Below are 24027 nucleotides of genomic sequence, written 5' to 3' on the forward strand. Positions count from 1 at the left end.
AAATAATATAACAAATGCACAATTGTTTCTTTTTCCAGTCCACAATTTGTTCTGTTTAAAACAGATAACTGTGATAAATCATATTATGTATTATAATAAAATAAATTTTCATTCGAATCCAAAGTTGTGTCCCCTGCAGCATAGTATAAGAAAAACTGACACTCAAACCTGCTTTGTGTTCAGCCATGTGACCAAATACAATTTAATTGATCAAAAAAAGTTGAATTATAAATTGAATTAAATGCAGTACATTTTTACCAGTATTTATTAAAAAATAGTAATAATCTGGAGCACAAGTGATTTCTCTTAGTAGCAGTGCAGATTGTTATAGTACCTGAAAGAGATATTTAACTAAACTAAAATGAAATAAAAATTATACATTTTTCAATAGCATAAGAGTGAGTAAATGATTTTCATTTTTGGGAACCCTTTAAATAAATACGCTTATGAGGCACTGAGGAATTTCTCTTCAAATTTCTTTAATTAAAAAAAAAAAAAAAAAAAAAAATGAAGAAATAAATCATGACTTTTTAACAAGATTTGTTCTAGCAAGGACATTTAGAACAACATTAATTCACATAGGGGGAGTAATTTCAAATTATCTTATAAACCTCATGTTTACTTTTAGAAAATATGTCCTTAATTTGCCTCCCAGTGGGGACCAACTATGCAGTCAACAATCATTTATGGACTCATTCTGCTAAAAGTATGAAAACTACTTTGGATGAACTTCAAAAGATTGTGGCTTGTCACTAGTTTTGTCTGAATTGCCAGAGTTTGTGACCATAGTGGATGCTCCAGGGTTTGGGTTGGAAATTACTCCCAGAAAAAATGGCGTTTGACTCAAGTCATCCATTAGGGCAAAGAAAAATGGCTGATTGACAGTAAATGAAGGGTTGGAGCGTGAGATGACCACACTTGTTGCCGCCGCTGCCTCTGCCCCTTCTTCATTGATCTCAATACTGGACATATGCTGCACACTGGACACAAACAAGGGGCCCTCGGAGATGCGGTCCAGCTTCGGATGACTAAATAGCATCCCTAGACCTGTATTACAGTAGAATTATATATTTGTTAGTATACATAATTAGAAGGAATATTAAAATGACTGTGAATCCAGAATGCTCTCCTTGGATTATCATGGGGCAACTGAAAATGCAGTAGATATTATAGGTCTTAAACATATTTACCACTAACTAGTCATAATGTGCACATACTGGATGCAAGACATCTTACCCATGCTTGTCATGGCATCTTGGAGGTCCTGGTTGAAATCAAGTTTGAATTTTGGGAGTTTGACCTGCATGTTTCTTTCTCGTGGTAATCGAATATAAAGATCTGAGATATTGAGCTTAGCTGCAATGGCTGACACATTCACATGTCCAGATGTTGGCATTACCACTAGTAGACTCCTGTCGCCTTTAAAGGGGAATCGAGCAACCTGTAGAGGTCAAAGAGGAAAAAAGGTTAGGAAAAGAGATTTAATCAGTGCTATTTATGAAGTAGCATCTTAATGGCAATAACCTGGGCATCCAGCTCATGGTGGGTGAAAACACTGAGAGGATACTTAGGCCCAAGCATCATGTCCACATTAACAATCTGGTTTTCATCTATGTAGAAGAGCTCAGAGGAGGTGAAATGAGGGTCAAAGCGGGTGAGCCACTCTCCTGTCAGAGAGAAAATTAGACTTGGATTCTATGGTCCTTTTTTGATTTACACTTTTGAAATAACAAGGGAACGATAATGCAATGGATGCAAAACCTCTGATGTGACTCACTGAAGGGCAAGAGAAAATTGCAAAATACTTGCTGGTAACAGGTGTTTGTTCTGACCTTTGTAGTGCATAGCATTGATCAGCATCATAACGGTGCTGAGAGGGAGACTGGACAGAAACTCTGAGATGTGTCCATTTGTGGCTTTCTTAACCCATTCATTGATGTCACTGATATCAGTCAAAGTGGCCGGCTCTGAGTCATACAGTTTCTGAGAATTCTCCATGAACGCCTGTTTTGCTTTAAATCCTGAGAAAAACAGAAAACCATTATCTTTGCATAGTATAGTAATTGATTGTTGTTCAAATATCGGCTAGTACAAAAATAAAAGCAAATTTCCAATCCTATTTAAAACAAATGGAAGAATTAAAAAAAAAAAAAAAAAAAAATTCAAATAGCCTATAGTGAATGGTTAATAATATGATTTTTTTTTTTTTTTTTTTTTTTAAATACTATCCATAAAATGTAAAAAATGTATTTGGATATTTTACCACTTTTAAAAAATGCATGTCTTTGCATTATTTAAGAAAATTTAAAACCTTAAAATAAATGAATTAATTCTGAATTTAAAGTCAGCATGAAACGGAAGTTGCGATTGTTCTTTTTTCCCCCTATTGTGACGTATATCCGCGTGAAATGGCTTTTAAAATGAGAGGAAAAAAAATTGTAGGGCGGTCCTTCGGGTATTGTTTGGGTCGTTGGAAGTTGGGTGTTGCTAACAAAATGGAGGCAGAAACGTGACAGAGCGCAATAGCCCCGCCCTCACACCATATCGCATGACAGGAAGAGAAGTCGTTTTGAGGGGGGAGGGAAGGTTAACATTTTTGATTAAAGATTATGAGGGCACATGAATTAAAAAAAAACAATGAAGAGCACAGATAAATTATTTATAATAAACACTACAATATAACATAAAAAATAAGAATGGTCAATTTTGATTTCATGGTGACTTTAAAGGGTTAGTTCGCCCAAAAATTTAATTTCTGACATTAATTACACACCCTCATGTTGTTCCACATCGGTAAGACCTTCGTTCATCTTCAGAACACAAATTAAGGTATGTTTGATGAAATCCGAGAGGTATATAACTCGTCCATAGACAGCAATATAGTCACCACTTTCAAGGTCCAGAAATTTACTAAAGACATCGTTAAAACAGTCGACGTGACTGCAGTGGTTCAACCTTAACCCTTAAATGCATACCTCGGGTCTTTATCGACCCGGGATGTCATTCACTACCCTCCTCCTCATTCATTTTTTAAAGTTAGACATCAACCTTCTTAGTATTCCTCAATCAATTCATTATAAACAATATAACAAGAAAAATCATAAAATTATAAAAGAATGCCTGTTTTCCCATTCATTTTTTGTAAAAAAAAATTGTATAGGGTCGCTAATGACCCGAGGTGTGTTTCAGTGTATGTATATTTTTTTCTGCACAACAATAATTGAATCTTTGATGACGGAATAAGCGCAATTCACCTTTATTCCACAAGGTGGCAATGTCTGATACACAATGATGAAGTGACGTTTCATTCAGACAGAAAACGAAAGAATAGGCAAAACATGAAATGGCTCAGCGATTTACTGCAGAGCAAGTAATGAACGCAATCAAATATGACTGTCACTGTCACTTGATGGATCTGGTGACGCTGTCAGCGATCAAAATATTGATTTTGAAGATGTTGAAAATGATATCGTTTTTTGAGATCGCGAATGGGCTCATATTCGTGATCTCAAACATATTCTCAAAACTATCATTTATGAATTCACTGGAAAAATAAGCTCTGACGAGGACAGTGATGATGGCATTAAACATCTGCTCAAACTGTGCCCTTCCAAGTTTCAAAAGGTAACAAAATATGCTTTATTTTATTCTTCTGTAATTGTTACTCTAATATCAGAGGAGTTTTATATTACCGCGACAGGTAGAGATCCATCCGTGTTAGATATAGTTCCGGGTCGTTAAAGACCCGAATATGTAAGAATAACTGGCGAAACATTCATGCATTTAAGGGTTAATGTTATGAAGCGACGAGAATACTTCTTGTGTGCAAAAACACAAAAATAACGACTTTTCCCAACAATTTCTTCTCTTCCCTGTCATCTTTAACGCAGTTTCCGCAGTAAGCACAGTGAAGGCTTTCGTGTTTATGTCCGAATGCCGGCTCAGTATTGGCCAAAGCTGATCACGTGAGCAGCACAACGCATGCTTGTGATGCTGACGCGGGAGCTAACCAATAATGAGTCGGCATTCTGACCTAGAACCTGGAAGCAGTGGACATAAACAACGTATGCATGACACAGAAGAGAAGATATTGTTGAATAAAGTCGTTATTTTTGTTTTGTTTTTGCGCACAAAAAGTATTCTCATCACTTCATAAAATTAAGGTTGAACCACTGCAGTCACGTCGACTGTTTTAACGATGTCTTTAGTACCTTTCTGGACCTTGAAAGAGGTGACTATATTGCTGTCTATGGAGTCATATACCTCTCAGATTTCATCAAAAATATCTTAATTTGTGTTCCGAAGATGAACAAAGGTCTTACGAGTGTGAAAAGACATGAGGGTGAGTACTTAATGACAGAATATACATATTAAATATGTTCTTGTGTGAACATCAGGGGAAATTACTTCATAAAGGTACTAATGCATCTAATGCATAATTCATATGATTTTAAGTGACCTAAATATACACACACACATAAAAAAGCTTTTTGGGGCCACTGTATAGACCAGCATGCAATTGCTGACAACGTACATGTTTTGTGTTACATGTGCGTTTCTCTCACCAGTTGTCAGATAGATGCGGCTGGCGATAGACAGGTTCCTTTTGCGGAAATTACGCAGGAGGCTGCTGAGGGCAGCGTGGTAGCAGGGCAGCGTGTCTGCATGCAGGTGGTGTAGAAGCAGCTCTTCCGTCTCATTTGTTGCTCCTGAGATTCAGATAAACGACAAAAGACTGTCTCATTGTTTTTAATATGTACGCATGCAAAAAATGAATATGAACTGAACAGAAACCAAACCATTTTTTATTCTCTTTGTTTTTATTGTAGATTCCAGACTTACCCAGCGCTAGCTGTGAGAGTGCAACGGACAAGCTAAGAGGGGAAATTATGACATTGGGCTGCTCTGGACTAGGCTTCAAGTTTTCCAGGAACCAAAGGCCAAGCTTCATAATGCCGTTGCCTATGGTCCGCTTAATCTGTTGGCTAGACATTTCCCCATCACAGAGCGTATCAAGGTCCTCCTCAGAGGAGCCCTCTTTCTGTCCAGGAGAGGGAACCGTGGCTGAAGAATCTGCTTCCAGGCCATCTGGAGTACCCGTGTGTGCTTCTGTTATGGTGGGGTCAAGAGTGCCCTTCACATCCTGAGAGGGACAGTGCGATTGGAGTGTCAAAAGTCTAAACATATGTATACCCTTAAGGATGAGCACTGAGCATTGTGGGTTCTTACTGATATGGGTTCACTTGGCAGCAGTGGGATGATAGTAATTAAATGATCCGCTCCATCCTCTGGTTCAATTGTATCTTCCTGCAGTGAAAAAGAGCAATTCATGGCATTTAAATGGAATAAAATCATATGAAAATAAAAAACAGGTAACACTTTACAATAAGGTTCATTAGTTAACATTAGTAAAAATGAACTAATAATGAACTGCACTTCTACTGCATTTATTAATCTTTGTTAATGTTAATTTCAACATTTATTAATACATTATCAAAATCTTGTTAACATTAGTTAATGGAACTAACATGAACAAACAATGAACAACTGTATTTTCATTAACTAACGTTAACGAAGATTAGTAAATACAGTAACAAATGTATTGCTCATGGTTAGTTCATGTTATAATACATTAACTAATGTTTAACTAATGAACCTTATTGTAAAGTGTTACCAAAAAACAATATAAGATCAGTTGAGTGCTTTACCGTCCAGCCTTGCTTGGCATAACAAAGGAGGAGGAATGCCAGAAAACACAAGTTCATGTTCTAGAAGATTGTCTAAAAACCAAAGAACAAAACAATTGATACAGTACTTGTAATTATTTGGTTTATTGTTCATTGATCACTAGTCATTTGTTAAAAGGTACTCTTCCATTTTACATACTATCCTTAAATACTCATAATTATTATGGATAAAATACATATTATATCCATTAATACAAATTTTGGGTGTATTATTAAGATGTTAACACAAGAAGCACCCTCACACATAGTATATTTGTTGATGATAGAACATATTTTTTTTAAAATAATTCATTTAGGTCTCCCTCACTTGCACAGAAATCCATGATCCATTAAAATCTGGCAATAAAATACAAATATAGACATGAACTGATTAACAGGCCCAGTTTAAGGTGGATTATTTTTTAAATTCGCAGATTGTTAAACAATCAATAAACACTTAACATGGCTAAAGGTCTGTCAGCTGTTGCATAATTCCATGGTTAAGCTTTTTGTTAAAGCTACAGATTAAAATAAATTTAGATCACAGGAAAATTATATATATATATAAATTATATATATATATATATACACAAAATAAAAATAGATATGGAAACGTTTTTACAGAATTTTACTTCTGACACAAAATGAACACAAATACGTATTTTCAAAAACAGTTTTATGAAAACATTCTCATGGGAATTAACTGATTATTAATTGATTATACATCAAAAACACATAAACAAAGATGAAATGTACATATTTACTAACCCAAGAGCTGGCAGCAACAGAATCAACTTCTATATTTCAACACAAAATCTTCCAAATACATTGCAAACAACTATTTACGTTGAAAACGTATACAAGACAACAAACAAAACTGCGTGCTTACCGTGCAAATCTCCAGTTGTAGGATCCAGCCCTGAATTAGGAAAGAAAAGCACAAAATAGGCAATGGGAAAATTCTTGGCTGTAGGGGTTGGCAGTCTCAGAGCAGGCTGTTACATTTCAACTTTCATTGATCTTTACCTCATATAGTCTTAGTACCTACCTCTTCATAGATGTAAATATTGAGAGACCTTGGGGTCAAACATCAAACTCGAGTGTGTAGATTCGTGGATCTGTGAAGTATGGAGTAGGTTATAAACTGGTACTATATAGTTTGCTGAGCTAAATCAACTCACTGCTGACAGTGCATGTGAGACACTGAGTTTGAGTAAACATGCTGCACAAGAAAAACTGCACAATAAATGAGGAGGAGATGACAAGTCAGCACTGCCAATGCTGATATTAATAAAGACTGTTATTGGATAGAGGGCTTTTATATTGCCACACAAACAAACCAGTGGCATCTGCCAAGATCTCCAAATTGAGAGCAGTTGAAAAGCAGTGCGTTGCAAACAATCAAATGGACTTTGTCCTACCAGAATAACCTCTCTGGTGGGTGCTCTGGTTCCAAGCACGAAAATCTAGAGCGACCCAAACAACTGACCATCCCACTCATTCATCAACGGGTAGGTCATTCAATCGCCCCATTCCAATGTTTTTCAGATGAAATTTAAAAAAATACAAGACACATTTATTATCTATTTCTTTTACTTTAAATCATTGAAAAGGTTCATTTTAGTGAGTATATAGAAAAAGGTCACATTTTAAAAATAAAGAAGAAAAATACTCACAATGAAATACAAAAGAGCAATGGCCAGTGTGGTTTTAGACAGTGTGCTGCTTGTGTTATATCAGACAGATGTTTGCCAAATCTCAAATGGATATTATATTTAGCATGAATAATAGTGAAATAATAACCAACTGCATTTTTAAATACTTATGAGGAGTCAGATATGAAGCAATATCCACTTTTCCAAATTGTCTGACCATACAGGATTCAATGAAAACCTCTACTTAGTAACATAAAATAATGTGCTTTTCAAAATGAAAACTAGAACACTAATCAGTTATAATAAAGACCTGAACTCATATCAGAACTCATAATTCACAAGCCAATTCTCCAAACCTGACAGCTAGTGGGTTTCAGAAAATATATTGTGGTGAATTAGAGAGCCAGTGACGCATGTTTTAGAAATCTGAATAAATTCTCACTAAATATTCTAACGTTGTATATACGGAATGTCTAGAGACGATAATGTTTTACATAAAGCATTCCAGTAATAAATTAAATAGGTTAGATTTTAGTTCATATCTATTCAAGGATGTTGCAAAAAAGTATTCTTTAAGATCATAAGCATTAGGCTCAACAAAGATATATATCTCGTATATCATTAATATATAAATGTGTATGTATATACAAACATACATACAGTATGTTGTGTGTAAAATGTAACATGTCACTTGACCTGGGTTTGATGTGACAAACAAATGAATTAATACATCATCAAGGTTAATAAAGCATCAAATTGATCTAAATAGTCGTTAGATACATTTTAAATGTCAAGAGGGTCCAAATTCAGGATTCAGGACCACCCCATTGCATATTAGGTGTTTACACTCTTAGTCAGTGTACAATAACAGAATGAAGACTCATCTTGGACTTGACCAAGGTCACATTGTCTTGTTCATTATGCTCCATTGACGTGGATGTAGAAACGTACTGCGTAGTATAGAAAAAAGTGCCAAACATGGTGCACTATAAACGTCTACCATGAATACTGCATAGTTGCTGAGCAAGTCTGGTGAATCGAATCATATGATATGATCAACATAGTCTAACCTGTGATTCTCACAGTGTTGTTTTTGGTGATTTCACTCGTCTAATGGAAAGTGTAAATGCTACACTAGAACCACACTTGAACTTTCCTGAGCAGCTCATCTCATGCATGCATATAAGAGTCCATTCATTTGACTTTTTTGAGTCGATTCTTACATACAAAGCAGCTAGTGCAGTTATATCACATGAACCCTAAAAATCATAAAAAAAAGACCATTCTTTTGATTGTATGAATCGGAGGCAATATTCAGTTTTGGTTACTAACTAAAGAGCGAGGTCGCAAGTTCTTTTTCAGCGAGGTTAATATGGAAATATCAGGCTTGCTCCTTCTACAACTGAAACAGGTTTCTTTGTGCATGGTTGGCAAGATTGTTTCATTCTGGGGAAGGAGCCAAAAGTGGCACAAGGAATATATTATATTCTGAAAAAGCAACACAACACTTGTTCGTTTAAGCCAGCAGCCTGATGGCACCGTTGTCAGAGCCGAGCAGCAGAAGTCTCTTGGTGGGCAGCACAGACAGACTTGTGAGAGTCCCACGAAAGTTCTCTGAGCTGAGCTTGGTGGATCCCACCAGGTTGGCTGTGCTGTCCAGAATGGAGTACACCCCGATCTTGTTGGCAACAGTTCCTGCCACAATCTCAGCACCGTAGAGATCAAATGCATGGATGGGGTCGGATGGAGTCCTGTACTGGTGGAGTGGCTTGTGCTCCACATCTTTCCAAACGGTCAATGTGTGGTCAGATGAAGAACTAATGAGCAAATTTCCCTCTGTTGCCTACAAAATAATACATAAAATAATCACTGTCAACAGGTGGAGAAGTATCAACATTTTTTAAAAGACCCAGTACTTGATTTTCACTTGACGTGTCAACATTTTTACTGGCCCTACTATAAAAGAATGATCCATTTTTTAATATTCGCTATGAATATTCTTACTTTTCATTTAATGCTTAGTTTTCTTTACTATTTTTTTTTGCAACAGGCTCGAAATTATATAGCTATAAAGTAACCCAATTAATTTATAAACACACTTTTGCTGGAAAATGATGGCATACTGATTTTTAAATGTTTTTGACGTCTCTTAAGCTCACCAAGGCTGTATTTATTTGATCAAAAATATACCTTTTTTCAGTAATCTTTGATAAATAGAAAGTTTAAAAGAACAGCATTTATTTGAAATTGAACATTTTGTAACATTATAAATGTCTTTTTACTGACACTTTTGATCAATTTAATGCATCCTTGTGGTTTAAAATTATTATTTACAATCTTAAGGACCCCAAACTTTCCAAAGACTGTCCCAAGTAATTTTTGCAAAAATCTGTATTAACCAGCTAGACCACATTATCTTGTTGACTAATCAGAAGAATTTGTGACAATTAAGTTGAATATATCAGAAAACCAAACAGTTAAATTCATAAAATGCATAAAAATCGATGTACAGGATCCATAAATGTGAGATTATCAGTAGCAACATGGCAGCAGCCCAAAACTCCCTCAACAATGGCCCTGGGGCAGAAGAAACCCTGCTAAATATTGTTGAACCCTGCTAAGGTTCATCCATTTCCTAATAAGTCAAGAATAATAAAGTAATTGTGCAGCAATCTGCATGGCTCATAGATTTTGTCCTAATGAGTAACTCATGTCTATATTTGCCCAAACATGGGCCTCTGGTGGCAGAGACAGACCTTTGACCCTACAAATCAGGGTTAAATAAAGTTTGCCTAGTTCTAGTCGCTTGTTGACTGCATCTGAACAAACCAACACAGTACAAGTTTTACTCATCATACTGCAATTTCAAGCACTAATGTGAAGACACTGAAACTGAAGTAAAAGTCCATTTCCAGTAATCCACTGGACACTCATGATTTCTGGTTCCTTTCCATTCTAAAACAAGGTCATGCAGTGGATGTAATCATTTGGACTAATAACTCATGATGAGTGGTAGAGAAGTAAACAATCTGATTCACAGTTTTTATGAACAGTGCGTATCCTTCTTACATAATGTCAATAAAGGTGCAATTATTGTTTACAATTATTGTTGAACTGTGAAAACATCAAAGGACATTAGAGTGTGCAGTCGTATGCGCGTCTTACATTACACATTAACCAACGACTTGCATACTCACTTTCATTTGCAGTATATCTCCCTCGTGACCAGGCCAGCCTCTTAGCACCAGACCCGTTCTTGCATCCAGCAGCACTATGAATCCAGTGGAGAAACCTGCCGCCACAGTGCGGCCCCCCGGACTGACAGCCAAGCAGCGGATCAGCCCAGCGTTCATGTTACTGTAGGCTAGACGGAACTCATGCTGTCAACAGAGAAAAAACAGATTCCTTACTGGTAATCATAAGCACTGCAGGAAGGAATAAAACAACAGCCTGGCCACTATAATGCTTAATAAAAAACAACTGATGTAAAAATGACTGGAGAGGATTGAGCAGTACCTGCAAGCCAGGTTTGCGCGGGTCTATAAAACGCAGCACAGAGTCAGCGCTAGCAAACACTATGCTGCAGTGAGGAGCAGGCATTGTGGTGACGGCTGTGATAGGGTTCTTCCCGTCCAGAGGTTCATTACAGCGTAAATTCTTACCTAGTCATATGAAAGAGAAAGAGAGTCAAGGAATCATGTTAAATTTGTTGGTCTGACAGATAGTCAAAACACGCAATATGTAATGTACAAGAAATGTATTCTTCTTTGTAATGGAATGTTTTGTATATTTATGATTCTATTAATAATAGCATTCTATGATGGAAATGCATTTTTGTGACTCTGGCCTATGGCTAAATTAACAGTTACCATTTTATGTATTCAAAATACACAAAATTAACTATTATTTTCATAATTTTTACATCATTTGCCAAAATTACAGCTTAATTGGAAATTATGCACAAAAATATATGACATCTCATATTTCACTGCTGTCACTGGAAATAACTGTGGAACAATGGTAATTTAAAAAAATATTTCACACAGTAAATATTTGAAATATTTCATTATTTGATTATTTTGATAAAAAAAAAAATGTATTTAAATATTAATAAATGTTTTGTAAATTAAATGTTTAGCCGACAATTTTTTTGTTTAGATTGTTAAATGAATAATTCATATTTCAGGGTTTCTACAGGTTTCATCAAATCTAATTTAATGCTTTTTAATGCCTTTTTAATGCCAATTTTTTTTAATTTTTAATGACATATATATATATATATGTCGCTAAATGTCGATAGATGACATCATAAGGCAATTAGAATATTCATCATGTCGTTGTATTCGCATTCTGCCAAGTGTCAGCCCAACATTTGTTTGCTTCTCTGGTGCTACCCTTTTTGCTCACATAATATATTTTAATACAGCCAAATTCCCAATAAAATTGTTTCATCTATAAATTTTTCTGTTTTTCTTGTCAGACAATATGAAATGGTGACTGCGTAAATCGGTTATTCACTTGTACGAGTAAAACAGTTGCTTGTCTGGAAAAAAAAAATAGGATATATATATATATATATATTTTTTTTTTTTTTTTTTTTTTTTTTGTGAAATTATAAATTTGTTCTGAAGCAATATCCTTTCAGAATATTGCAGCTTTGACATAATTATGTAAATCTGCATATTTGTGATAGATAACAACTGCATTAAATAATGTTATGGGATTGTGTTAAATATTTTTTGAAAATACAAAAAAGAAATGTTGGGGGGAAAATGACACTTTTAAAAATAAAACTACACCACCAGTAGGTGGCAGCAAGTAACTGTCTTAATGAGTGAGTCATTGAGTCATTCATTCAAACGATTCATTCCAATGGCTGATACAATCAATAATGAGGCAATTGTTTATGAATGGGTCATTTAATCTTTGACTCAACCGATTCGTTCAAAACGCTGAATCATTCAGTAATGAAAACGGCTGAGTATTGTGCTATGGTACTGCTGCATTCCTTCTAAAATGTAAGTTACTTAATGTTAACTACTTGTTAATTGAACTGTTGTATGAAACCAGTGTCACGTTTTTAATCGTGATGGTAGCCTATTTAGGAAAACAGCATTCTTGGTGGTGTGATTTTGCTTACCAGTATCAAGTTATAAAAACTCCACATTTTTAATATTTACCGCAGTATGTTTAACCAAGTTTCTTTTTGTGTGCGCTTCGCTCATGTTTCCATTTCTCCTCGAGATGGTGCGCGAGCCTCAGCGCAACCTTGTTACCGTCAGTACATTATACAGACTATTATTATCCACTATCGATCGCCACTAACACTAAATGTAATAAAATCAGTCATTCTCGCGTTTTGGTGACTCCCAAGTTGTTGTTTTTTTTGTTTTTGTTTTTTGGTATTGACATTTTAATCAGGTCCTTGCCCGGCCAGGAAAGTAAAATTCTCTTTCACTTGCCCCTTCAAAAAAAATCCACTTAACCCGGAATAATGGACAAGCGTTAATGTCGAGCCCTGACATGTTACACCAGCACTAAAATCCTGATTTATAATCGAGACGTTGTCTGACAAAAATCACCATACACATAAGATAAAGACATTTGCTGTGATTTTGGCTATATGTACACGTAAAATGATCACTCAGGTTAGAAGCAATAGTATCTATTTTATTTGTTCTCTGACAGAGCGCACATCCTCAACTGAATGCGCTGCTGAACCAGAGAGGTGCGCCTGCGGCAGGAAAGCAAGATCTCGCGCTCGTGCGGTAGTACCGGGGGGTCTCGGAAGCAAGATCAGGTTAACAAGTCGCTATATTCGTCACAACACGCTTTCTTAGAAAGAATTTGCAAAAGAGGTCTGAAAAGTCACTAAGTTGGCAACACTGATGCAGCCTTCCATCTCCAGGGCTGTGTCCGAAATCGCCCCCTATACCCTTAAATAGGGCACTATTTGAGGGGACAGCCATTTGTAGTGTTGTCCAAAACCATAGTGGATGATGTTGAGTGCACTCATTCAATCCCACAATGCACCGCAATAACGAGCGTACAACCGATGCACGCTCAACGCTATAGAATACCCATAATGCACTGTGAGAGTCGCGCGCTGAATGAATTCCCGCGTCTCGCCAGGAGATTGCGCCCGCAGCTGGATTATCATCCATTCATTTTCCAAACCGCGCTGGTCCAACATTATCATACAGGTATAAATTCCTTTTTAATTAATCATTAAATCATTTAAAAGGTTTGAACATAGTTCAACATAAATATTCATTACTTCTGGAGCTCCCAGTTTGCTACATTTCAAAAGATTATTAAACAGCAGCAGCGAAATCGGCAGCCCTTCCGGTGCACTCAGTGTCCGAATTCACTCACTCGTTTCATTCACTCCTTCAAGTGGACTATATTAGTGGAGTAATGTAGGGAATAGTGAATGAGGGTGTAGGGGGCGATTTCCAAACCGGCGTTACGGCAATTTTGCACCGGCCGGAGGCAATTACCAAACTGGTTCCGTGTGCGTATCACACCAATGTACATATTTTGCGACAGCAAATCAAAGTTATTAATTATTTAGGCTTTATTCAAAATAAACTGGTAGTATTATTTTTCTTCAAAACTATCTAAAAAAATTTAATGCCTGTAGAAATAAAATTGAATGCTTTTTAATGCCATTTAAGGCATTAATTTTCGCAAAATCCATTTAATGACTTTTAATGCTTTTTAATGCCCCACGGATACCCTGTATTTTATGATGAATTTTCAAAGTTTAATATTGAAAGTCTAGGTCAGGGATGAGGGTAAACAATGAAGTCTACGCATAAATCTATCTGAAAAGTTGCAAAAACTAATTATTGAAGGCATGATAAAAAGTTGAAAGTTGAAGAAAAACAATGTTACTCATACGAATGAAAAAAAAAAAAAGGTTAATCACACAAAAATGAACTATTAACATATAGTATGCCACAAAAGGTTAGTAATACTACAGATGCTCAAATTAACAATATTATTACATCCTCACCTGTGAATTGATCCCACAGATGCACAGTTCCATCACAGCTCACCACTTCCTGTAAGGCCTCTAGCTGGCCAACATAAAACACAGATTTGCGGTGCTCTGCGTATGTGAGTCGGGGTTCAACCTCTCGTGTGCCATCACCGTGGTTATAAAGCGGCCACAGCCTTACAGTTTTGTCTTTACTCCCAGACAGGAAATAGTCCTCCCCTGCTAGTGGTGCCAGACATTTTGCAGTGCCCGAGTGGCCCAAGAAGCTCTGAAGACGGATCTGGTGGAAGTGGAAATGCAAGTCCTGCTGGTTAAGGCCAATCTCATACTGCCAGTATGCAAGCCAGTTACCCTGCAGGGAGCGGCTGCTGCGTGGGAGGTCCTGTTTCAGTGCGCTGTCCTCCGGAGTGGATCCCAGGACCCAAGAGTATGAGGAGTGAGAGAAAGAAGGTCCAGCTGAGGAAAGTGTAGTGGTGGCTAGACTCGTCTGAGGAGCATTGCTACCATAAGGCCTCGTCCATGTTTCCAAAGAGGACAAGTTTGGACTCCCACAGGCTTCAGTGTCCCGGGGTACCTGGATACGGTTTCCCACCAGATGACTGCCAAAGGTTCCTGACTCAGGCAGGATGTCTCCACCTAGTGGTGTGGAAGTGGATGAGGGAGCAGGGAAGGGACTACGACCCATATGGCGGCCCATACTAGGAGAGAGGCCCGTAGCAGATGTTCTCTGTCCTCCAACTGGGTTGGCTTCTGGGCTACCTGGACTTGCTCGTTCATGATATGATTGGGCAAGACTCCAAACTAGCTCGTGATTGAGAACCAGTTTGCGAATTGCTGCATCACCTAAAAACAAACAAGTGAATAGAACACCTTTATCAGTGCTTAAAAGGTGTGTTTGTCAAGCTAACCAGTAGAAATGTGTTTTACCAACGAGACAGTAGAAAGGAATGTAAGATGCATATGCCATTTCAGGATTAAACACAGCCTGAAGTTCCTCCAAAACCCCAAGCTCACAAGTAACCTCTGTTCCGTCTGGAATGCACACGTCTAGGTATGTGCAGTCTCCAACCTCCCTCCGTGGGGCACTTCCCATCTGCATATACAGAAAATTCATTTATATCATTAAATAATTATGTTTATTTATTATACAATATCCAATGTAATATTCGCCATGCTGTTGTTGAAAATAAGAATTTGTTGTGACTTGCTTGGTTAAATAAATAAAATAATTATTGCAAATTGTCTTTGGTTACCTGATTTTGCAGACAGTTCAGGAAGGAGAAAACTTGGAAGAACCTACGGAGGGTTTCTGCCATGTTCTGCTGTACCATCTCTCGGCCAATACGCAGGCAGATCAGTGCCATGAGGCTCAGGGTCTTCAGACACAATGCGGAACGAGTCTGCACTCCACTAGGAAAGCTGAACACAGAGAGACAAGTTAATAAAAGTCCATTTTAGCCCATGTGGGCCACAAACCAGAGGTCAGCTCTGATTCTCATGGGAAGTTTTAACTTCTTAACCATGACTGATGCACTATGTAAGATTATACCCCATCTTAGTTGATGTTAATAAATCCAGCAGAGGCAGCAGAACCTCCTGGTTAATCTTCATCAGCATGTCCATTAGAGTGGTGTCTGACAGGAACACTATAATCTTCTGAGTGAGTACTGCAGCACCCAAAAGCCCAGCCTCCTTTCGAGTGTTCAAACGGCAAGAAGAAGGTGGAGAGACCTGCAAGTTTCAAGGGAGCAGAAATTTGAATAAAAACTATGAAGAAAAAAAATTACGAGAAAAACACTACTATTAATCGATTCAAGTGAATTATTGAAAAATAATCTCTCAATTAAAATGAATTCTTTAGGTTTGCCAGGCTATTTTTTCCAAAACTGTTTTTTTTTTTCATAGATATTGAGATTCAAAAGCTTACCAAGTAACCAATGTAAGGTAGATATTGGTAAGTCAACACTGGTTCTCCGTAGAGATGCGCTATGTAAATAAGACACTCGAGAACTGGTCGTGCAGTCTGGTCACCAACAACTGGTTTCTTTTCATATACACTTCCTATGCTTTCAAGGCTATTTTCCTCATTCGCAGAGAGCATGAACTGGTGTTTGTCAAGACCTTAAAAAACAAAAAGATTATTTTTAACAAATGTTCAAAGCCAAAACCACAAAGAAATTTAGAATACAGAGATAAATGTCAGTTAAGAGACTGCAGTTGTACCTATGTAACATGAAGTAAGTAATCGCAGCAGGTTCCTAGCGATGAATCGAGATGTCAATGTCGGCCCCAGTTTTGCAGACAGCCATCTGACAGTTTTGCAAACAGTGTCTGGAAAAGATAATGTATTTTTTTTATTGCATAATTCAGGTGTACTGTTGAATATTCTAAAATATAGTATGAATATTAAATATGTACAAATAAATCAAATGCATAAAAAGATACATCTCTGTTCTAACTAACCTAATAATATCTTGTGTTCTTTTTCCTCAGAGTCCTCTAAAGTGTCATGTTCAGTCTCTTCTTCCTCCATGTTTTTCTCTGCATCTTCTTGCGCAATTCCATTCATGATGTCTCCCTCAAGTGTGGCCACGGTTGCCTCAGACTCCTCTGTGCAGACTGAAAGAGTCATCTCTAGACTGGGCACCCTTTGCACTGTACTCTCTCTGTCTTCTACTGTCTCCTCCTCATCCTCAAGCTCTCCACCATCCTCACCATCACTAGTTTGCTTCAGGTCCTGACAGCTGTCAGCAGATTTTAAACTTGCCCGGTCTCCAATGGACACCTCACTAGCGCTGCTCTTGTCGCTCAGTTTCCCCACACTGAGAGATTCCTGGTCTTGGTCTTTATTTGCTGAGCATTGGTTCTGCTGTTTGGCAGCTCCAGATGCATTATTATTCACATAAAAGCCATTCTGAAAGTCCTCACCTTCAGTCAGAAAAACCTGGTCATTAAGGCTGATGCCTGATGAGTAATCCACAAGTCCTTGGTCTCCAACAACACCAACGCCTCCACTAGCACCTCCACTGCCTCCTCCTACTTTGCCAGAAGATGTGGCAGTAGACGACCTCCCGTCCTCACACTCATAGTCCTCCTCTTCCTCATCTAAGGAACCAGCAGCTCCCCTTAAAACCTTCAAGCCCTCCCATTCAGTCCCTCCTGCTGTATTGCAGCTTTCAAAGCCAGTGATGACCTGCAGAAAATGTGGAAGAAGGCTGGAAAGAAAGGCCTGCAAACCAAGCCTTACGATAAGCTGCAGTACAAAGCAATCCGTGTAGAGGTAGAAGCGGCCTCGAAGGCATCGGGGATTCTCGTACACCCCTATCAGAGGCTTTAGTAGGTACTTGGAGGCATTGCGAGGCCCAAGAACCCTGGACACAGGCTCAAATAAGTACCAGGCCGCATAAACAGCGGTGGACTCCTCGGACATCAAAGAAAGCACAAAGGGTAGAAGAATCTCAAGGCCCTCTGCAGTTATGTCACCCTTTAGAAGTGTCTCCAACTGTTGCCATAAGTTGAACACAATGTCGCGGCCCTGGATACTGTTAATGGACTCCATCTTGGAGTGGTAGGAGAATATAAATCTATGCAGTGTTGGGAAATATGCTGGAAAGGGTAGAGGGGACAAGACAGGGCTAAGCAGTTGCCAAGGGTTTGGTGGTGGAAGACCCTCATAAATAGGGTCATATTTGAACAGAAACGGTAGTCCTTGTGGGTGTATTGTAAATATTTCTGTCTTGGAACAATGTTTGTGGACCTGCAGAAGAGTCTCCAGTGCATGATGGAGTGGTAGTGGAACATCTCGAAGGTTTGTAAAGCACAGCTTTAATACTGCTTGAAACCGATCACTCAGATGTGTTCCTGGACTCAGTCCTCGCAGTTTGGAGGAATAAAAGATCTCAGCGATGAGAACACCCAAGGCTTGCATATCTCTCTGGAAAAGATCTGTGAATGACAGAGGAACTTTCATTACAGGTCTTAAGTCTTTCTGGTTCATGTCAAGTCCTGTTGTATGATGGGCTTGGGAGTGTAGACCTTTCACCAAGAAGATGTTGAGCTTTTCTAACTCTTCCAAAGGTTGCAGAGGTTTGAATCCCTCTGGCAGGCTTATCTTGAAATTCTCAAAATTAGAAGCTTCTGGCTTTTTACTAATTGACGCTGCTCTGTGAAGCATGGATGTTCTAATACCTGATCCTAGGGTATTCGTGACATTTCCAGGTGTTTCACCAGGGAGAGAACCATGAGAAGGAGACACAGCCAAAGAAACACTCTCCCCACTGGACTTTCCACTAGAACCAACCATAGGGATTGGAACAGAAGTAGATGATGATGAGCCACTTAAGTCAAGAGCTTCCATTGCTTGCTCAAGCTCCTCGTCTCTGCCTACCACTGACCAGCCACTGGATTCACATCCTGTTGCCTCTGGGACCAATCCATCCACACCATCCAGCATGGTTTCAAGTGGTGGAATCTGCCATGTTGTTACGTTCACAGGACCAAAATGAGGAGGTTCTGGAGGTGAATACTGGTAAGGTGCAAGACGAGGTGGGTGAGGGTGTTCAAACAGTTGCACAACTCCGTAGCTGGTGAGATGGGTGTGGTTATCCACCAAGTGCAAGCACACGTTCTTAGCTTTGACTGCTTCTTTACCTGATAGCTTATAGCCAAACGTTAGGTCAATCCAGTGATGCAACTGTTGAGACACTTCTCGACTCTCTAGCAGTTGTCTATGCACAGAAATAAACTCTTCATAGGAGTTACACCATGGAGGTACATCAAGGTCTGGCATGTCTGGGTGAATGGAGTGGAATATAGAAGGATCAGTGTAAAATTCTGGAATGCATTCATCTGGGGTCCAACTCTGAATACGTTCCATACTAGCTGGATATTCATTGGGCTCCCACTGGGAACGAACATGGCTACACAGTACAGATTTGGGCGTCTGTCTAGCTTTGTAGACATAATAAGTGATGTCTGACAGAACATCTGAGATATGATGGGGAACGTGGAGGTGATCCGACTGTCCTGAGCCACCAGGTACTACTGGTCCACCAATATCTGAGGCAAAATTGCTTCCACCACTTCCATTAGCTGCTGCTAGTGCTTCTTTGGTCATTTCGTACGTGAAGTCCAGTTGTTTATCACCCTTATTCAGACGAAATTTCGACCTCTTGAGATCACGAAATCTTCCATATGGCACAGTGAAATCGACCACCCAAGGTAAAACCGGGTGATAGTTTGGGTCTCCCTCACGCCTCCCAGCCAGTCGATTTAATTCCATCAGATATTGGAAGTTGCTGACTCGACCGTTGACCCAGTCTAGGACCAGGGATTTGAGCTCATCCAGACAATTTTGACAAAGCTGTTCACTCACACCACTGTTATGACTCTGATTGTCTTTTGCTGTAACACTTGTTGGCACTCTACCTTCTAATGCATACGACACATCATCCCTGTATTCTCCAAACTTTTCATAATGCGCCAGTGAGACCTTTAGGCGACTGCAGAGCTGCTCATCAATTGCAATGTCAAGTAAGGAGAGTTCGCCACACAATAGCCCTGAGGCATGACATTCGCGCATTGCTATGAGTAGTTGGTACAAAATGAACAATATCTTAGCGTGGCTATTAGCCAGCTTAGCTGGACTGTATGTGACAATGTCATGAACAGTGTACTGTGTGTATGGGAAAACCATGTAAAGAACCTCCTCTGACTCCAACAAGCATTCTACAGGAAGCACATTTGGACACAAACTGTCAGTACTTTGTTTGGGGGCTGAGCTGCCGGATGGGAATGGGCAGTCTTTCTCCTTCTCTTTGGCTGGAGAGAGGGACGGTGACACTCGATCGGTAGAGATAAAGCTGGAGCAAAACAGTTTCTGCAAGGCTTGCCGAACAGCATCTATGGCCAAAACAGGTGTCTGCTCAATCAAATCTGCATATGGTTGCACATGGTTCATGTAAGCTTCACGCCACAGATTTCTGAAAAAACAAAAACAAAACAAAAAAACGCTATATGTGGGATATTACAAGTAAACACTGATTCACCAAATGCTTATTGCTTGGAAAATACTATAAAAAATTTTTTACAGAACAATAGGTCTCACGACGTCATAATGCACAGTATGAAAAATGGAAATTATGCAGTTTGAAATTTGCTAAAGATTACATTTAACAGTGTTATTAAATTATTATTGTTTTTAAAGAATAACTGGTAACACTTTACAATAATGTTCATTTGTTAACATTAGTTCATGTATTAAGTAACATGAATTAACCATGAGCAATACATTTGTTACTGTATTTGTTAATCTTTGTTAACGTTAGTTAATAAAAATACAGCAGTTCATTGTCTGTTCATGTTACTTCACAGTTCATGTTGCATTAACTACTGTTAACAAATACAACTCTTGATTTTAATAATTTATTAGTAAATGTTGAAATTAACATTAACAAAGATTAATAAATGCTGTAGAAGTAGAGTTCATTATTAATTCTTGTTAACTAATGTAGTTAACTAATGTCAACTAATGAACCTTATTGTAAACTGTTCCCAAATAACTTTAATTGAGCATTGGATTATAGCAAAGGTAATCTAAATGTAAAAATAGTACAAATGAGCAAGACAAAATAAATATCCAATTCTTATATCAGCAAAAAACCTGATATATATTGTTTGATATACACTGCCTGGCCAAAAAAAAAAAAAAAAGTCGCTGTTTGGATTTTAATAGGCAAATACTTAAGAGTCTATGGATGGATCATTATTACAATGTTTATTTTTTTTCTAGCATGTTATATGTTTGTCAACGGTTCTTTTAACCCTAAAAGATGGAGTGTGTAGCTTTTCATTTCTTAAACAACCATGTATTAAGATGTATCATGGCCATATTCCAGGATGACAATGTCAAGATTCATCAGGCTCAAATTGTGAAACAATTGTTGGGAGGGAGCATTAATTATTTTCACACATGAATTGGCACTGACCCTAACCTCAGTGTAAGTTTTTGGGATGTGCTGGAGGAGACTTTACAGAGTGCTCACCTCTTGCATTGTCAATACAAGATCTTGACCAAAAAATGATGCACCTCTCGATGGAAATAAATGTTATGATGTTATTTCCTTTAAGAGGTGCATTCATTTTTGGTCAAGATCTTGTATTGACAATGCAAGAGGTGAGCACTCTGTACTCCAGCACATCCCAAAGACTTTCAATGAAATTAAGGTCTGGACTCAGAGATGCCAATTCATGTGTGAAAATGATTCTTCATGCTCTCTCAACCATTCTTTCACAATTTTAACCCTGGTGAATCTTGACATTGTCATCCTGGAGTATGGCCATGATGTGTCTTCCTACATGGTTGTTTAAGAAATGAAAAGCTACACACTCCATCTTTAAGGGTTAAAAGAACCATTGCCAAACATATAACATGCTAGAAACATAATAATCACTGTAATAATGATCCAGTCATAGATTCTTAAGTAATTGCCTATTAAAATCCAAACAGCGACTTTTTTTTTTGGCCGGGCAGTGTATATTGCATGTTTACACATCTCAATAGAAGTTTATATTTAATAGATTGTTTTAATCAACAGAATTAAAAAAAAAATATATATATATATATATATAGAGAGAGAGAGAGAGAGAGAGAGAAAGATAGAGAGAAAAGACAATGTACTGTACCTTAAATTAGACTGGGATACTCCCTGCATCAGAGTCATGAAAGAGTCCCGAGAGAGTCCCTCCCCATGGCAGCCTGGCTCCCTGGCTAATCGGTATCCCAGTTTGCGCTTTCTAAGGCCTTGGATACAAACACGTGTCCAACCAGATGGCAATTTCATCTGAGAGCGCTGGAGAAGAGTGCATATTTCCCCCTCACTAAAGCACTCATATCTTGCACATCGAGTAACTCTCCTGTTTCTCAGGGCCATTACCCAGCGAGTTGGGACCAGGACCACCAGTTCATTGGGTCGCTGACTGGGTCTAGTCTGCCGCTGATCAATACCCAGGTCCCTTTCCAAGGCTGGCGCTAACCACTCCATTATCTCTTTCAGTTAACCAGACTGTGGCCTTTGTACGCCCCTGTAAGAAGCTAAGAAAATGTCAGGAATGACAGGAAGTAAAATGAAAAGCACTATAAGATACTACTAGTTATCGTAGACCACATATGCTCATTACATAAAATAATAATAACTTAATTGGAGACACATGGAAAATGTGCATTATATCCACTGCAAAAGACTGCAAACTTGAGTAATATACTGATGTAAACTTGCTTACATAATGCACTGTGTGCAAGTCTGATGACACTAAATAAATAAGTTACTATAGATCATCATAGATGATCTTAAAAGTGTAATCTAAAGAATATTTATAATAGTAAATATTTATTAATTATATATTTATAGTAGTACATAATTTCTATAGTACGATACTACATTTCAGAAGTAATCCACTCAATAATGCCACCAAATGACAATAATGCATATTATTAACAAAAAATATTTAATGTAACACTTATGATGTACAGATGTAAATTACTGTAAAATAAAATACTGTAAAACATTGTAACTTCATTTAAAATAATTACAATCTTTAACAATTGTATAATTATTTTATTATACAAATAATGTTATGCAAATAAAATATGTAATATTTAATAAATTTGGTTGTCCTGCGTGCATATGTTTGCACAGTAGAAGCTTGCAGATCAAATCATCTTCACTCTAGCAACAACTAATGATTTGTCGAGGGCACTGATGTCATCACACAAAATGTCATGCATTACCCCGTGACTGCTCTACCATACTTCAGCAGAATAACTACTATTATAATCATAACATAATCATCTATAACATAATCTATTGGAAATATCGAGCAATAAAATGTAGCACGTTACATAAACTCATATTTAATTTCTATAACACTTTAAGTTCCTCTTTAACACTGCCCAGAGGAAAAGGAAATAGTGCACTTCTGTCAGTTCTCGCCTGTAAAGTTACAGATTCAGAGGAGCACTAAGTTACTCTATACATTAAGTCAAAAGGCAACCTGTTTGGCTGAAGAAACTACACATGCTCTACCGTTAAGCAAACATTTGGAAAAGAAGAGATCAGTCCATCTAGCTGTTGTTGTTGCTCACCTCTGCACTGTTTGCTGCTTGTCAGCAACTGAGCTCTGGAACAGCTGCCGTTACGATGCCAAGTCCCATGTTTGCGTGATGTATAAATTGTATTTCCAGTACTTTAAGAACCACCATAACCGCACAATAATTTCCTAAGAAGTCGAGAATATTTTGTTGTCCTCAGAAGCCATAGTGTTGAGTTCAGAGCCTCACGTGACTCTCATCTCTGTGCGTGCGCTCCCAGACCGTGTGATTCTCAACCCGTTGAATTGTGTCATAATACAAGTCACCGCAATATTACAGAGAAAAAAAAAAAAAAAAAAGATTAAAAAACAAATGACCATATATACATGGTTTAGTTTTATATATAGTTTATAGCAATAGATTTTTTTTTTCGATTTTTTTAGAAAGCAATTACCTTAACTGATCTGGTGAAAGCCTGTATAGCTAACAGTTCTTTGCTAAGAGCTAAATAACAGTTGTTAATGAGATTAATAAAAAAAACTGAATTTTAATCTT

At 37.8% G+C, this 24027-nt stretch overlaps 2 protein-coding genes across 4 annotated transcripts; both read right to left on the reverse strand.

The window, feature by feature from the left end:
- Positions 1-462: 462 nt before the first annotated feature.
- serpinf2b (serpin peptidase inhibitor, clade F (alpha-2 antiplasmin, pigment epithelium derived factor), member 2b) lies at positions 463-7286 on the reverse strand. Of its 2 annotated transcripts, XM_051863996.1 has the most exons (10): positions 6775-6990; positions 6616-6645; positions 5709-5780; positions 5230-5307; positions 4843-5143; positions 4566-4709; positions 1833-2021; positions 1525-1667; positions 1237-1441; positions 463-1047 (listed from the first exon to the last, which is right to left on the reverse strand). In XM_051863996.1, the coding sequence occupies exons 3-10, from the start codon at positions 5763-5765 to the stop codon at positions 716-718; spliced, it is 1449 nt and encodes a 482-aa protein (XP_051719956.1). In that variant the 5' UTR covers positions 5766-5780; positions 6616-6645; positions 6775-6990; the 3' UTR covers positions 463-715. The 2 variants fall into 2 exon arrangements, with proteins under 2 accessions (XP_051719956.1, XP_051719955.1); XM_051863995.1 differs by having other exon boundaries at positions 6616-7286.
- A 15-nt stretch (positions 7287-7301) lies between these two features.
- Positions 7302-23772, reverse strand: wdr81 (WD repeat domain 81). 2 transcript variants are annotated; one of them, XM_051863978.1, is made up of 12 exons: positions 23527-23772; positions 22068-22476; positions 16848-20365; positions 16608-16715; positions 16312-16505; positions 15934-16115; positions 15638-15803; positions 15312-15477; positions 14400-15227; positions 10898-11043; positions 10579-10761; positions 7302-9224 (listed from the first exon to the last, which is right to left on the reverse strand). In XM_051863978.1, the coding sequence occupies exons 2-12, from the start codon at positions 22424-22426 to the stop codon at positions 8898-8900; spliced, it is 6177 nt and encodes a 2058-aa protein (XP_051719938.1). In that variant the 5' UTR covers positions 22427-22476; positions 23527-23772; the 3' UTR covers positions 7302-8897. The 2 variants fall into 2 exon arrangements, with proteins under 2 accessions (XP_051719938.1, XP_051719939.1); XM_051863979.1 differs by having other exon boundaries at positions 22068-22466; positions 23527-23756.
- Between the last annotated feature and the right edge of the window lie 255 nt (positions 23773-24027).

This window comes from Ctenopharyngodon idella, chromosome 15 (genome assembly GCF_019924925.1).
Source record: "Ctenopharyngodon idella isolate HZGC_01 chromosome 15, HZGC01, whole genome shotgun sequence".
In the NCBI taxonomy this organism is placed as follows: Eukaryota; Metazoa; Chordata; class Actinopteri; order Cypriniformes; family Xenocyprididae; genus Ctenopharyngodon; species Ctenopharyngodon idella.